This window comes from Maylandia zebra, linkage group LG14 (genome assembly GCF_041146795.1).
Source record: "Maylandia zebra isolate NMK-2024a linkage group LG14, Mzebra_GT3a, whole genome shotgun sequence".
NCBI lineage: Eukaryota > Metazoa > Chordata > Actinopteri > Cichliformes > Cichlidae > Maylandia > Maylandia zebra.
In genome coordinates this window covers 13,218,354-13,234,904 of record NC_135180.1, presented here as the reverse complement: position 1 = coordinate 13,234,904, position 16,551 = coordinate 13,218,354, and the positions used below count along the sequence as shown (strand labels likewise).

The following is a 16,551-nucleotide window of genomic DNA, read 5'->3' as shown; positions in this document are numbered from 1 at the left end:
ACCGTCAGCCAGTTTGAGGACCTGCTTTCTAGAGGTGGGGGAAAAAATCGATACTGCGTAGTATCGTGATATTTTGTTTGCTAATAATGTATCGATACAGGGACAGCAGATATCGATATTTTGTTCCAAAAACTTCCAGTCCACCAGATGGTGCAGTTGAGCTTTTTCTCTAGTGAGGTCAGCGGAGGTTAGGTCAGCACATGGGAAAATAGATCAAACAAAGATGGAGGAAGAAAAAGAGATCAGGAAAGCACCATCTGCGTTTAAATCAAATGTTTGGACGTACTTTGGATTTTTTAACAAGGATGGAACAAATGAGATGGATATGACACACGGGATTTGCAAGGTGTGTCGTATGAAAATAAAGTACTCTGGGAATACTACGAACATGAGGGCCCATCTTACACGGCACCATCCAAAAATAGCATTAACCGCGGACGGGAAAGCTAGCTCTGAATCAGCTCCACTGAAAAATCAACCAACGCTGGACACTCTTAGCTTAGCAAAGCTATCTCCCAATTCAGAGCGAGCTAAGAAAATAACACAATCTATCATGTACTTCATCTGCAAAGACCTGCGTCCTTACAACATTGTGGAAAACGAGGGCTTTTCTTACATGATCAAGACGCTGGAACCCAGGTATGTGATACCATCACGACGTTTTTTCGCGGACACAGCCGTACCCAATCTCTACATAGATGTGAAGCGTAAAGTTGAGGAAAGTTTGAGCACAGCAGAAAGGGTTGCATTAACTTGCGACGCATGGACCTCGCGGGCTGTGGATTCATATGTGACTATAACAGCTCATTATCTCACAGCGGACTGGCAACTGCTGTCTTACGTTCTCCAAACTCGAACATTACATGAAAGTCACACCGGAGCGAACATTGCAAATCTCCTGTAAAATGCAGCACAGGAATGGGGGATTGCCGACAAAAATCTGGTGGTTGTCACCGACAATGCTTCTAATATGACAATTGCCACTCAGCTAGCGGAATACCTGCATGTGAAGTGTTTCGCCCATACCCTCAATCTGGCATCACAACGAGCCTTAAACCTGCCTGCAGTAGCCAGGGTCTTGGGAAGAGTGCGGCGCATAACTGGGTTTTTCAATAGAAGCACAGTGGCAAACCACGCTCTGGAGCAAAAACAGAAAATGTTACAGCTCCCGACTCACAAGCTCAAGACCGACATCTGCACGAGATGGAACAGTGCTTATGACATGCTCCAGCGTTTCCTTGAACAACAACCTGCGATTTGTGCAGCGCTGCTGTCTCCCGAAGTCAGAAAGAGTAGCACAGATATCTTTACTCTAAACGAGACAGATATTGGGAACACTGAAGAAATTGTCCGGGCCTTGAAGTCATTGCAAGTCGCGACTACTGTGATGTCTGAGGAAAAGAATCCTACTCTGTCTCTCGTAGCACGGCTGCTAGCACAGCTGTTGCACGACACCCAAGACAACATTGGTGACACAGCACTGGTCAGAAACATCAAGCAAAGTATCAGTCAAGATCTTAAGAAGAGATATGCCAGCACAGTCGAGAGGAACACCCTCTACACAGCATCAGCTCTCGACCCACGCTTTAAAACCCTGCCGTTCCTGTCACTGGAGGAAAGACAGGAAACCTGTGCCAGAGTGGTTGCTGAGGCTATAACCCTTCAGGTAAGCAAACATTCTGGTGTTATAATTTAAATAACTTACTTACAATATTAGTAGATCAGTGATATTTTTGTCATATTGGTAATATTCTATTTAACAATTAAATACATTAATTATAATTTGCTAACATATTACTGCATACTAAAAGATATGAAATATTTATTTTCTTCCTCTCTCTGTATGTGTGTGGGTTTTCTACAGGAAGAAAAGAGGCAGCAGCCCATCTGTGAGCCAGAAGCCCATGAACATCATGAGAAACCTGACGAGACTGAACAAAATCTCAGACCCCCTCTCATACCAGCCAAGATGAGGAAGTCTTGTGGGTTAACAGACTTGCTTGGTCAGACTTATGGTGATGTTGGAGCCCCACCAAAATCATTATCTGCCACAGCTGAGGAGGAGGTGAAAAGATACCAGGAGGTCACGTCACTGGCACTCACAGAAGACCCACTAAGCTGGTGGAAATCCCATGAGGAAGTCTATTCTTTCCTGGCCACACTGGCAAAAAGATACCTTTGTATCCCAGGTACTAGTGTCTCGGCTGAAAGAGTCTTCTCAACCGCTGGAGACATCGTCACAGCAAAACGGAGCACTCTGACTTCAGAGCATGTTGATCAGCTCCTTTTTCTGAGCAAGAATGCTGACATTGCTTCACTGTCCAAATGTGTTTAACTTTTTAGGGCAGCAACAAACAGGACAGTTTACTTATTTTAATTTAAGAAATGTTTTATTTTATTTAAATTTAAAACTTTTTTATTTAATGTAAAATTATATTTTGTTTTAAGCTATAATTGTACCAGATAGTTACGTTCAGTTAAGTTGGTTACTAGACTGTTATACAAACCATTCACTTTGTCAGCAATAAAACTGACTGACATGAGAGAAAGACTGAGTGTGAGACTTTATTATTAGATAAAATGAATATTGATAAAGTTTACCTTTATGGAAAAAATCTGCAGTAGGAAAAAATATGTGATAAATCACAAAATATCGTATTGCAATACCCAGAATATTGCAAAAATATATATATATAAAAATAAATAAATAAATAAATAAATCTCAATAATATCGTATCGTGAGTTAAGTATTGTGATAATATCGTATCGTGGGGTGTATGGTGATTCCCACCTCTACTGCTTTCCCTCGTCGGTCCCAGCATCGCCCGCCTAGACACCAATTACAGGCGCTCAATCCCACCTGCAGAGCGCCTGTCCGTCTGCCTGAGGTTAGTAAAAGTGTTTAATACGGTAGTCCTTTATTGATACCTGTGCTAATATGCTAAACCATCCATTTATACACTGCTAACATGGATGTGTTATGCTAACAGTGAATGCTGTCGGTGTTTACTGATAGCAAACTGTGGTACAGAGATGACTGTTTATAATATTTCTAGTGATACTCAGAAGCTCTCATCAAGTCCCGATTTAATTCGATTTATGCTGTTATCAGTGTTTGCAATGATACCATGGCTGTGGTGTCACATCAATGTATGCGCTCGGTGTTTGCTGATATCAAACTGTAGCATTAGGACCACTGAGTTAACCTTTGTAGTGATACTCACTCCTTTTTATTTAGAACTGGTTTAATTCTGGGATAGTTGAATATTTGTATATAATCCCTGCAGCTGTCAGACTCTATAACAGGGCTCACCAGCCCTTATTAAAACAGAGTTAGATAAAACTGTGAACAGTTTGGTTCATCTTTAGTTACATGGTTCTATCTTGATAAGCTATGTCTTATCACAGATTAATTGTTCAAAAATATTAATGATTTAAGCAAGGAAAGGGCTACATGTCAACATACAACTCTTTATTTCTATTAATGTCTTACTTCATTCCTACCTGATTGACATGTTTAGGAATTGTGAGTGATTGGCACACTGTAGTGGCAAAAGTTGCTACCAATCAAATTATGATATGTTAAAGTTAAAACAAAACACAGCTGTTTTAGATATTATCTAATATACATTTTGTAATTATCCTTATAATTACAAAATGTTTTATGTAAGATTTAAGTTTTGTGATTTAAATGACATCACAAAAGTATTTTGGAATTTGAATAATGTATTTTGTAACTGCAGTACACATAATACTAATTTTGAACAATTTTGTCCAGGTTCCTTGTCACCGGGGACTCCTTCACGACCAAGCATTCAGTTACAGAGTCGGTGTGTCCACGTTGAACCAGATCACCCCCCAGGCAGCGACGGCCATCTGGGACTGTCTAGTGGACAACTTCATGGCTGCGCCTTCACCTGGAGACTGGCGGTCCATCACAGAGGGATTCCAGGAGCGCTGGAACTTTCCTCTGTGCTGTGCAGCTCTGGATGGGAAGCACGTCCAGACAAAGGCACCCCATATATCATATAGGAGACACACACATTGATATACACTAAATATTTATTTAAGTTCTTTTTTGTGGTGCCCAAATTTATGCACCTGCTTGATTTTGTTTAAACAATTATTGCACACTTTCTGTAAATCCAGTAAACTTCTTTTCACTTCTCAAATATCACTGTGTGTGTCTCCTGTATGATATTTAACTGACATTTTTTTATTGTAACAACCAACGATTTATACAGGAAAATGATGGCTATTAACAAGGTTGCCCAAACTTTTGCATCCCACTGTATTAGTATATTTTGTCATTAGTATAATATGAAATAAATTCTACATGTGTCAAGTCGTGTGCCAACATTTGCTGTGTAGTAGAACTGAGACATTAGTCATTATAAAAATGTATTTGAAATAATATTAAAATTCTCAAACAGAAAAACATTAAACATAAATATATAAAATATAAGAATTTACAGAGAGACAGGAATAAAAAGGACCAGCTGCTCTCCAGAGCAGGAACAAGGCTGAGGAGGAAATGCTCCATTGGAGACTGGTGTGGACTCTTCAGGGATACCAGGATGGCCAGCTCCAGCGCCGATGGACCGTCCTGGGACCCGTCCCTCATCTGCCTCGGAGCCGTCCTCCCCTGTGGGCCTGTAAAACAGCACAAAACACAAAGAAACGAGAAGACTGCTACTAGATTTTAATTTCAACATTGAAAAAAACAAAAAAACAAAAACAGGATATAATCAGATTGGTTGTAGATATTTAGTAAAGGTGATCACAAGGCAATCCCACCGACAGAAAAGGTATCAGTGCTTGCTGTACATACCTGTGGGTGCAGCAGCAGGAGCTCAGGGACTGGGGATGCTCTGCTGCAGAATCAGTTGGTTCTATCAATACAGTATTAAATGTTAACAGGTTGAATATAATAATCGTAGAGTAGACAGTGGTCTCTCATTTATTGCAGCAGGGGTTCTCAGAATAACTAGCCCCTGGTCACGCACTTTATACACTGTTTTCCCCACACACATGAACATTGGTCACAGTTCTCACAATTGATTCTCAAAGTGCAAACCTTTGTAGATTGCAAAACGTAAAAGTATTATTATGCCGCGGTTTGTCTTCATCTGCCCGCCACTTTCGTGCGCCTTTTTCCCTCGCGGTGCAGGTGTGTATTTCCGAATGAGGGTCATAGTTATGGGTGTTTTTGTGCTGTTTTTTCTATTGGACGTGATGGTTATCAAAACCAAAAGTGATAAATTTGGCAAGCGCAGGAGACACGACACGAAGCAGATTTGTCAATCAGGCTGCAGAATGCAATGCTGTACTGTGCAATAAAAAAAATCAGCGAAAAAGTGAAGCAGTGACGGATGAACAGCGGGACCACTGTGTGCTGTTTATTAATAAACAATAAAATATATTCCTAAATGACAACATGGATAAAAGCAGAACGGTATTTGTACTTCAGTGGGAAAATAGCAGTGGCTTGCTAGCTTTTGTGCAACTTTCCCGGGTCAGTAAAAACTTTCAAAAGAGAAATGAATGAACTTACCAGGTTGCCCGATCTCTTCACATATCTTCCTCCAAGCTCAGTCCTTTTTATTTCTGTCTCGGTACAGAAAGCAGCTGGTGTCGTACAGCTCCGAGTTGTTTGCTACCGCATTGATTAGCCTTCCCCTCCATTGAAGTATGAAAGGCTTTGGCTGGATCTGCCCCTTTGACCTAGGTCAAAGCCACGTCACCAGGCTCCTAATTGGTTGTCGCGGCGCGATTTGACGCTGGAGTTCAGATTTTTCCAACTCGAGCGGTAGACGCGAAATGCGCGTATGCACAAAATGCAACAAAAAAACTGACGCGCGTGGTTTTATTCGCGCGTCAAATGCGCCAGACGCGCTACACTGACGTGCGTTTCACACGTTTTGGCGTTTTCGCGACGCAAATCTGCTTCTGAATTTTCGCAGGACCCGCAATCGTGTGTCATCGCGCCTTTCCATTGACTTTACATGTAAACCTGACGCTCTATTCGCGTCCATCGCGTTCGGTGTGAACACACCGTAAGGCCCGGCCACCAGACGCTTGCCCTCGGGCACCCTCCCCGGGCCTGGCTCCAGGGCGGGGCCCTGGTAACCCTATCCCCGGCAGGGTAAACTGTTCCCTTGATGTTCTCTTCATAAGGGTCTTCTGAATCGCTCTTTGTCTGCTTTTAATAAATGAGGTCAGACCAAAACAAACAATATGTATTTCACCCTGACTGATGTAGACACATTCACGCTGTTACAGTCGCTTGACTGGAACATCTTGTAATTATTACTTTTAATCTAAAATAACCCGCTCTAACACCAATCTTACCTACAAGAGAGCATGCAGCCTCCACTCCTCCGTTGTAGATGGATGATGTGGCAGATGGCTCTATATGGTCCCACATAAGCTGGATGTAGTTGAAGACCTGCACGTAGCCAGCTGTGGCCAGAGCCCACCACAGGGGCCAGTAGATTAAATGTCTGAATGGTGATAATTATTACAAGAGATTATGATGATGACTGTACAGCTACTTCTACTGTTTAAAAGAAGTACCCTATGAATACATTATAAAAATTTGGACCAATTAGTAGTAATCCCAGGTGTTAATTAAATGCAAGTGGGCACTCAAAGCATCTTAGTGATTTAAAAAAAAATATTGAAAGAAAAGAAATGCCTAGAAGAGTAGGACTCCCTGAAGCTTTGCCAAAGCAGATGAACAGTTTCTCTGCTGCAGTAGCCAGCACTGCTATTATATTCCATCTTCCCTTTCCCCGAGCCTTCTCCATCCTTATCCGTCACTGAATCCTTTTCTCCCCGTAGCCCCTCTTGCTGGCAGTCTACAGCTGCAGCCTTCTTCCCTTTGAAGAACATGCTTGTCTGGGGCATGGGCAACCAGAATGAGACGAGAAATGCCACACTCACAATTCCCAGGGTAATAGTATTGATATAGAAGTAGTCCAGGCCTGTTGGTTACAATTGATCATTCATTAGTGCTTGTTTAAAGTTCAGTTCATAATTTTCTTTCTTGTCATGCATCAAATGTTATTTTTCATATTATTGTGGTCAAATACTGTAGCCTGTATCACTTTATCAGCTGTAAACTGTGTGTGTGTATGTTTTATTTTGTTTTTCTTAAATCGCTGATAGAATTGCTTGGTTTTTAGCTGGCTGTCTGACACATTTTGATCCCAGCTGTTGCTCCTGTGTGTTCACCAGAGATCAGACACTGCCACTAAACGTCTGATTCTGACTCCCTCTTTTCTTTTTTTCTACAGCTTGTGTGCAGACACTCTTATTGCATGTGTTTAAACTAGCCAAATAAAAAACGAAACAAAACTGAGATTCTGACAATCCCAACACGACACACAATACTGAATTGTAGACGTTTTTGCCCAAAACGAGTCACACTGGGTTACAGAATCGCAGCAATAGATCAAACCAAATTTTGCCTATTATGTGTTGAGCTTTTGTTGGTTCCTAAATGTTGCTGTTCTGCTATTTTGCAGCACCATTTGGCACAGGCTCCATGAGTATGCCAGCTGGATTTGGGAATACTGCAGCCTTCAACCTCCCCACCAGCTTTAGTGGAATGTTCCAGCAACCCTTTCCTGGTCAGGCTCCCTTCCCTCAGCCTCCCGCCTATCCCCAGCAACCCAACGGTGTGTGTCATGTAGACAATAATGGCTATGGTGAGATTTGAGCTGTAGTTGTGAAGTGGTCGTCTATAAAATTTTTCTTCATGTAATATTTGGTTCACTCAATTAACCCTGACGGAAGAGGTCTTATTTAATTTGGTAATATTATTATTATTGTTATTATTGTTTTAATTATATTTATAGCTATATGAAAATAATATAGAGCAAGCTAGATAGATAAATGAGAGAGAGAGAGATCCATGTCCATCATGTAACAGTTGAAATCACATTATGTCTTTCAGGTGGAGGATTTCCAGCCTTCGGCCAGGCCAAGTCTGTTGCAACTCCTTTTGGGCAGGCAATGGCAGGACCTATGGTCTCTAGCAACCCTTTTCTGGTTAGTCTGGTGGCTATGTGCTATAGTCTCCTGGATCAGTACTGTGCAAAAATCTTAACTCATCTTTCATTTCTTACAGTGGCTTGCAAAAGTATTCGGCCCCCACAAACATGAATCAATTTTATTGGAATTCCACATGAAAGACCAATACAAAGTGGTGTACACGTGAGAAGTGGAACAAAAATCATACATGATTCCAAACATTTTTCACAAATAAATAACTGAAAAGTGGGGTGTGCGTAAATATTCAGCCCCCTGAGTCAACACTTTGTAGAACCACATTTTGCTGCAATTACATCAGCCAGTCTTTTAGGGTATATCTCTACCAGCTTTGCATATCTAGAGACTGAAATCCTTGCCCATTCTTCTTTGCAAAACAGCTCCAGCTCAGTCAGATTAGATGGACAGCGTTTGTGAACAGCAGTTTTCAGATCTTGCCAGAGGTTCTCGATTGGATTTAGACCTGGACTTTGGGCCGTTCTAACACATGGATATGTTTTGTTTTAAACCATTCCATTGTTGCCCTGGCTTTATGTTTAGGGTCGTTGTCCCGCTGGAAGGTGAACCTCCGCCCCAGTCTCAAGTCTTTTGCAGACTCCAAGAGGTTTTCTTCCAAGATTGCCCTGTATTTGGCTCCATCCATCTTCCTATCAACTCTGACCAGCTTCCCTGTCCCTGCTGAAGAGAAGCACCCCCAGAGCATGATGCTGCCACCACCATATTTGACAGTGGGGATAGTGTGTTCACAGTGATGTGCAGTGTTAGTTTTCCGTCACACATAGCGTTTTGCATTTTGGCCAAAATGTTCCATTTTGGTCTCATCTGACCAGAGCACCTTCTTCCACATGTTTGCTGTTTCCCCCACATGGCTTTGTGGCAAACTGCAAACGGGACTTCTTATGGTTTTCTGTTAACAATGGCTTTCTTCTTGCCACTCTTCCATAAAGGCCAACTTTGTGCAGTGCACGACTAATAGTTGTCCTATGGACAGATTCCCCCACCTGAGCTGTAGATCTCTGCAGCTCATCCAGAGTCACCATGGGCCTCTTGGCTGCATTTCTGATCAGAGCTCTCCTTGTTCGGCCTGTGAGTTTAGGTGGACGGCCTTGTCTTGGTAGGTTTACAGTTGTGCCATACTCCTTCCATTTCTGAATGATCGCTTGAACAGTGCTCCGTGGGATGTTCAAGGCTTGGGAAATCTTTTTGTAGCCTAAGCCTGCTTTAAATTTCTCAATAACTTTATCCCTGACCTGTCTGCTGTGTTCTTTGGACTTCATGGTGTTGTTGCTCCCAATATTCTCTTAGACAACCTCTGAGGCCGTCACTAGTGATGTGACATTCTGTATCGATGCTTCGAAGCTTGTGTCGAGTAATTGAGGGAGCGTTTCCGCGATGCGCGTATCGAGGCTTGCTTCATTTATGGGAGGAGCTGAAAATGATGACGTCTGAAGCCTCGCTGTCCGGCTGTACCACATGACTGGTTCATGAAGTGGTTCGAACTTTGCCGCGAGATATGACAGCGATATAAACCCCTCAGACTTCATTCAAAAATGTGGGTGTTTGATGGAGAGTTGCGGTTAGTGAGAGTTTGGAGACAGTTTGGAGACAGTTTGGAGGTTTATGAGAGTGAGGAGAGAAAGTCAGGAGAGAATGGAGCCAGCTAAGAAGAGGAGGATGTCCTCCCCTGTGTGGGAACATTTTGATCTTATTCCTCCCAACAAGGTATGTAAATTTCTACAGAAGATGTATTTTCATAATACTGATGGTGCAATACAATTTATGTTAAGCTGTCGTTACTTTTGTACAAGGTGAAGTGTTTGCTATGTGCCAGGGAGCTGGGATATAACAGCAACACCTCATCCATGCTTAGGCACTACAGAGCTTTGCATGAGAATAAGGGGAACACCAATTGTGGAGCAAGACCAGGTGAGCCATCAAATGCAATGATAATATAGCATGCAGTAATGTTACTAAATGATATAACAATATTATACAACTGTTATAAGTTACGTGTGTGATATTTATATTTGTGCTTTGTCTTTATTGTCTTTCCTCAGGAGAACAATCTCAAATAGATGAAGACCTGGTTAGCATGGTGATTGAGGACTCCCAGCCATTTAGCATTGTGGAGGACAAAGGATTCAAAAGATTTGTTAAATCATTAAATCCTAGCTATGTTCTCCCCACTAAAAAGGTCATAAAAGCAGTGAAAATTTAGTTTTTACAGAATAAAATGTGAACAGGCAGGACTGAGGCTCAAAGCCTCAGTGTGTAGCTGTCCATACCTCAACGTTACAAAAGCACAACTACTGTCCACACCCCAACCACACCTCACCTCACAGTAAATGATCATTTCCAAATAATCATTTTCCACACTGCCAGTATAAATATACACAGTATACTGCCATCACTACAATATACATGTTTTACACACTCCTTTTGTTGTTGACATTTACAGGCTGTGTGCAAAAGGCCACACTCTTCAAATTCATGCCAACTAATATTTTTACGTCCAGTAGGTGTCCTACTAGAGCAAATGAAGCTTCAAGAAGCTTTGCGCTGGGATGAACCAATTGGATGAAAAGCTTCAGTGCTTCATGAAGCTTCATCTGCCCATCACTAGCTGTCACAGAGCAGCTGTATTTGTACTGACATTAGATTACACACAGGTGCACTCTATTTAGTCATTAGCACTCAACAGGTAATGTCTATGGTCAACTGACTGCACTCAGACCAAAGGGGGCTGAATAATTATGCACACCCCACTTTGCAGTTATTTATTTGTAAAAAATGTTTGGAATCATGTATGATTTTTGTTCCACTTCTCACTTGTACACCACTTTGTATTGGTCTTTCATGTGGAATTCCAATAAAATTGATTAATGTTTGTGGCTGTAATGTGACAAAATGTGGGAAAGTTCAAGGGGGCCGAATACTTTTGCAAGCCACTGTAATATCTTGCTTCTAAGCAGCCTGGCGTTTTCAGTTCAGTTCTTGTGCCTGAACATTTTCAGATGTTTGTTTAAGCCACTTGACCTGTCAATCATTCAAGTATAAAAAAGGTGACTAACTCAATGCATGACCCAGTGTTTCTACACATAGCAGACAACTTGGAAATGAACCAGAACAGATTATTTAGTTGAATCTGTGAAAAATGCCAATAAAAACATAGTTTGATAGATATAAAATGGCATTTGTGTATGTGTTAGGACAAAAAAAATAAGACAAAAAGTATAATGAAAGTCATGCTGTTAAGAAATAGATTTCTTTTTTTTCTTTCTTTTTTTTAAATCCAACAAGAGCTGACACAAGACATGAGAGCTGACCCTCATCATTTGACGCTTCAGTTGATCCATCAGAAATAGTCTTAGTGGAAGGGTGGCCGACAAGAAGCCATTCTTCAGGAAGCAGTATGTTCAAAAAACGTCAGGAGAGGGTTCCACTGTGTATACAGACATCTGTAAGACACTGTGGAGACTGGAGCCTACCCCGGCTACCCGTGAGAGGCAGCCAGGCTTTTACAGGGCTAACATGGAGAGACAACCATTCATACTCACACCAATAACTCATGCAAACATGGGGAGAATATGCAAACTCCACACAGATAGTGGAGTCGAACTCAGGACCTTCTGAACCACTTTGCTGCTATATTTGTCACCATGACAATGATCCTAAACACACTGCCAAAAGCAAATCTGAATGGAAAACCACGCAGTGGAACACTATCAGTCATGGATTGGCCTCCTCAGAGCCCGGGCCATAACATTATTGAAGTAGTGTGGAATCATCTTGACAGAAAACAGAACAAAAGTCAGCCAACATCCAAAGAAGAGCTTTGAATGTCCTTCAAGAAGCCTGGAGAACTATTCCTCATGACTAGTTAACGTAATTACTAGAGAGCTGCCAAAGAGGGTTTAGTCTGTGTTGAAGAATAAAGGTGGTGATACAAAATTTTGACTTTGGTATATTAGAACCTGTACAAACAGTTGTTGACTCATGCTGTATTTTCCTGTGTGTCACAGGAAAAGTGTTTCACATTTGAATTACTTCCTGCACCTGTTGATAAGATAGATAAGATAAAGCTTTATTAGTCCCACACATGGGAAATTTGTTGTGTCACAGCAGAAAGTAGACAGTGCAAAGTTTCAGAAAGTAGACAGTGCAAAGTTAGAACAACACAAATGAAAGAAAAAAGGTATAGGAGAAGATAAAAAGAATAAAAAACTATATGCAATAGAATAAAATACTACGAGGTGGCTCGAGACTTTTGCACAGCACTTTTGATCTGTGTTTGACACAAAAATAAATAAAGAGACTTCAGTTCTTTGTGTAGATTTTACTGTAAGGGATGGCTTTGTTTTTTTTGTTTGTTTGTTCATCTATCCATCCATCTTCATCCGCTTTATCCGAGGCCGGTGTGGAGAGCAGGGAAATTATTTTACTGCTATTGTTAGTAATTATCATCATTACCATTGCATTAATAATATAATCTACAGTATTGCCATTGCATTCAGATGTTTAAACAGTGTGTCTTTCAGAAAGACTGAGCCACAGGCTGACAGGAAATTGCAGGTTTGCAGAGTGTGCCTTTTACAGAAGTGAAACCGAAAGCAAAGTCTAAGTGCAGGTTATTCTGAGGAGCTGTTTGGACGAGGCTATGTGAATAACTAGGTTATTCAAATTGTCTTTTATACTTTTATATTCTTTGATTAAGCTTTTAGTAGAGGTTCCTGATTATAACATTTATTCAACATAGTACATATAGTTTCAGTTAGGTTATTACACATAAGGATGAGCCTCTGTCCTGGTAAAAGGTCAGAAGAGCAACGGATGAATTGAGAGAGCATGTAAGGTCGACACACACACACACACACACACACACACACACACACACACACACACACATTAGTTAGACTCATTTATAGGTGAGAGGTTAGTCATGTTTGTCTCTGCAAAAGAGGAACAGTTTCTTGCAGGATGTGGGGCTCGTGTTCCAGACGAGACAGAGATAATGTTCTTTTAAACTGTGTTAAAAGTCATTGTGGTTTTGATCTGACCTATGTATGGAATGTATCTGACGTTGGCGGGGCGTCATTAAAGTCAAACTCTGATGGTATAAATATCTGCTTATGCTTTGATTAAGTCGAAGATCAATTCCTGTCTGCGAACAGAGTGATCTTCCCACGCGTTTATTTCATTAATATCAATTGTTTGACCAAGTTCGGGACCATGGCTGTTTGTACTCTCCTTCCTCAATGTTAGAACCTTAACACCGGGTCGCGGGGGCAGCAGCCTAAGGAGAGAAGCCCAGACCTCCCTCTCCCCAGCAACCTCCTCCAGCTTATCTGGGGGAACACCAAGGCGTTCCCAGGCCAGCCGAGAGATATAATCTCTCCAGCGTATCCTGGGTCTGCCCTGGGGCCTCCTCCCGGTGGGACATGCCTGGAACACCTCACCCAGGAGGCGCCCAGGAGGAATCCTTGTCAGATGCCCGAACCACCTCAACTGGCTCCTTTCGATGTGGAGCAACAGCGGCTCTACTGTGAGCCCCTCCTGGATGGCCGAACTTCTCACCCTATCTCTAAGGGAGAGGCCAGCCACCCTTCGGAGGAAGCTCATTTCTGCCGCTTGTATCCGCGATCTCGTTCTTTCGGTCACTACCCACAGCTCGTGGCCATAGGTGAGGGTAGGGACGTAGATCGTCCGATAAATTGAGAGCTTTGCTTTTACACTCAGCTCCCTCTTCACCACGACGGACCGGTGCAGCGTCCGCATCACTGCAGCCGCAGCCCCAATCCGTCTGTCGATCTCCGGCTCCCCTCTCCCATCACTCGTGAACAAGACCCCGAGATACTTGAACTTCACCGCTTGGGGCAGGAACTCATCCCCGACCCAGAGTGGGCACGCCACCCTTTTCCAGCTGAGAACCCCATGAGAATCCTCATTCCCGCTGCTTCACACTCGGCTGCGAACCGTTCCAGTGCGAGCTGGAGGCCCTCACCCGATGAAGCCACCAGAACCACATCATCCGCAAAAAGCAGAGATGAGATTCTGAGGCCACCAAAGTGATAGCCTTCCGCCACTTGGCTGCGCCTAGAAATCCTGTCCATAAAAATTATGAACAGAACCGGTGACAAAGGGCAACCCTGGCGGAGCCCATCACCCACCGGGAACGAGTCTCACTTATTGCCGGCAATGCGAACCAAGCTCTTGCAACGGTTGTATAGGGATCGAATGGCCCGTAGCAATGGGCCAGACACCACCTCCCACAGGACACCCCGAGGGACACGGTCGAATGCCTTCTCCAAGTCCACAAAACACATGTAGACTGGTTGGGCAAACTCCCATGCACCCTCAAGTATCCTTGAGAGGATAAAGAGCTGGTCCAGTGTTCCGCGACCAGGACGAAAACCACATTGTTCCTCCTGTATCCGAGGTTTGACTAGCGGACGAACTCTCCTTTCCAGGGAGGCTGAGGAGTGTGATCCCCCTGTAGTTGGAACATACCCTCCGGTCTCCCCTCTTACTACTGCCCCTGATCTCCACGCAACATTGTAGAGGCGTGTCAACCAGGACAGCCCTACAACGTCCAGAGCCTTCAGGAACTCGGGGCGGACCTCATCAACACCAGGGGCTCTGCCACCAAGGAGTTGTTTAACTGCCTCAGTGACCTCGCCTCCGGAAATTGGCGGGTCATTCCCCTCAACCCTAGACTCTCCTCCTCGGAAGACGTGTCAGTGGGATTAAGGAGGTCCCCGAAGTATTCCTTCCACCGCCTGACAATTTTCTCAGTTGGCGTCAGCAGCAGTCCGCCAGCACTATACACAGTGCAGGTAGAGCACCGCTTTCCCCTCCTGAGACGCCTGACGGTTTGCCAGAATCTCTTCGAGGCAGTCCAAAAGTCTTTTTCCATGGCCTCTCCAAACTCCTCCCACACCCGAGTTTTTGCTTCAGCCACTGTCCGAGCCGCATTCCGCTTTGCCTGTTGATACCTGTCGGCTGCCTCCGGAGTCCCACAGGCTAACCAAGCCCGATAGGACTCCTTCTTCAGCCTGGTGGCTCCCTTCACCTCTGGTGTCCACCTTTTGGTTCGGGGATTACCACCACGGCAGGCACCGACCACCTTGCGGCCGCAGCTCAATGCAGCAGCTTCGGCAATGGAGACGCTGAACATGGTCCATTCGGACTCAATGTCCCCAGTCTCCCTCGGAATGCTGTTGAAGCTCTGCCGGAGGTGTGCGTTGAAGATCACGCGGACTGGGGCCTCTGCTAGACGTTCCCAGCACACCCTCACTACGCGTTTAGGTGCACCGAGTCTGTCCAGCGTCCTCCCCCGCCACCTAATCCAACTCACCACCAGGTGGTGATCAGTTGACAGCTCCACCCCCCTGTCTTTACCCGATTGTCCAGAACATATGGTCGCAGGTCTGGTGATACGATTACAAAATCGATCATCGACCTGCGGCCTAGAGTGTCCTGGTGCCACGTGCACTTATGGACACTCTTATGTTCGAACAAGGTGTTCGTTATGGCCAAACTGTGATTTGCACAGAAGTCCAATAACAAAACACTGCTCGGGTTCAGATCAGGGAGGCCGTTCCTCCCAATCACGCCCCTCCAGGTCTTGCTGTCGTTACCCACATGAGCATTGAAGTCTCGCTCTTTGTCTGGTGCCTCACCCAGGATCAATTTGCCATGGGAGACCCTACCAGGGGGCAAAAGTCCCCAGACAACATAGCCCCTGGGATCCCTGGGACACACAAACCACTCCACCACGATAAGGTAGCGATTCACGGAGAGGTGTTTGTTTTGTTTTTTTGAATAACCAGCCCATTGCTCTGGTGAACAGCCATATAGCTAGCATACTTTCTTCTCAGTTAACACTGGACAAGAACCTTAGTACACAGTCTCACTGCGTGCTTCCCTTTTTCGTTCTAGGGTGCGGGTCCACAAACCCCTTCTTATAGCGGTCCATCATGTCAGCTGCACTACAGGGTCAACAACTGGCACGCTTGCATCTATTGCACTGTTTTTGTTTCACTAGTAGCTTTAAAAACACAATGTTTGTAAGAATTTGTATTTTCTATCGCAGTTTGTCATAAATGGAACAATATGCGACACAGTCGTGCTGACACTGTCGAAGGCTACAAAACAGTGATGGTGTGTGCAGAGGGGGAGGTCGATGCCCTCCCCTTTATTTAACCTGTGAACTAGCCTGGCCTCTACTGAGCCATGTAGGAATGTTTAGCTTATTTTAGAGTTTAGAAATGTGTTAACATAGAATGTAGAACTATTGTAGAGACACTGACACTGCCCTCAATATAATAAAGGCCTCACTGTGTTGTGAACTTAGGAGTAGATTGTAGGAGACCCCTCCCCCACTTGAACTGTGAAAGTAAAACAGAGAGGAGTTAATGCTGAGTGGAAATTCCCCAGAGAATGTTTGGGTGGGGGTCTCAACATTTGTAACTGGATAACTGTGGTCTGGAAGGGAGA

At 43.7% G+C, this 16,551-nt stretch overlaps 1 protein-coding gene and 1 long non-coding RNA gene across 2 annotated transcripts; one reads left to right on the top strand and one right to left on the bottom strand.

The window, feature by feature from the left end:
- Window positions 1-3,781: 3,781 nt before the first annotated feature.
- LOC143421935 (uncharacterized) lies at window positions 3,782-5,762 on the bottom strand. The gene is made up of 3 exons (XR_013101536.1): window positions 5,555-5,762; window positions 4,832-4,892; window positions 3,782-4,653 (listed from the first exon to the last, which is right to left on the bottom strand). It is a non-coding gene; the product is annotated as an uncharacterized LOC143421935 (long non-coding RNA).
- Window positions 5,763-7,399: 1,637 nt separating this feature from the next.
- LOC112430968 (arf-GAP domain and FG repeat-containing protein 1) lies at window positions 7,400-16,213 on the top strand. The gene is made up of 4 exons (XM_024799493.2): window positions 7,400-7,712; window positions 7,961-8,055; window positions 15,994-16,050; window positions 16,148-16,213. Exons 1-4 carry the CDS (start codon window positions 7,505-7,507, stop codon window positions 16,211-16,213), a joined length of 426 nt encoding a protein of 141 aa, XP_024655261.2. The 5' UTR covers window positions 7,400-7,504.
- Window positions 16,214-16,551: the final 338 nt, after the last annotated feature.

Coding starts and splice junctions, on each gene's coding strand:
- LOC112430968 (XM_024799493.2), top strand. CDS start 7,505: ATGTTGCTGTTCTGCTATTTTGCAGCACCATTTGGCACAGGCTCCATG. Junction 7,713..7,960: donor TGTAGACAATAATGGCTATG/GTGAGATTTGAG, acceptor TATGTCTTTCAG/GTGGAGGATTTCCAGCCTTC. Junction 16,051..16,147: donor CATGTCAGCTGCACTACAGG/GTCAACAACTGG, acceptor TTTCTATCGCAG/TTTGTCATAAATGGAACAAT.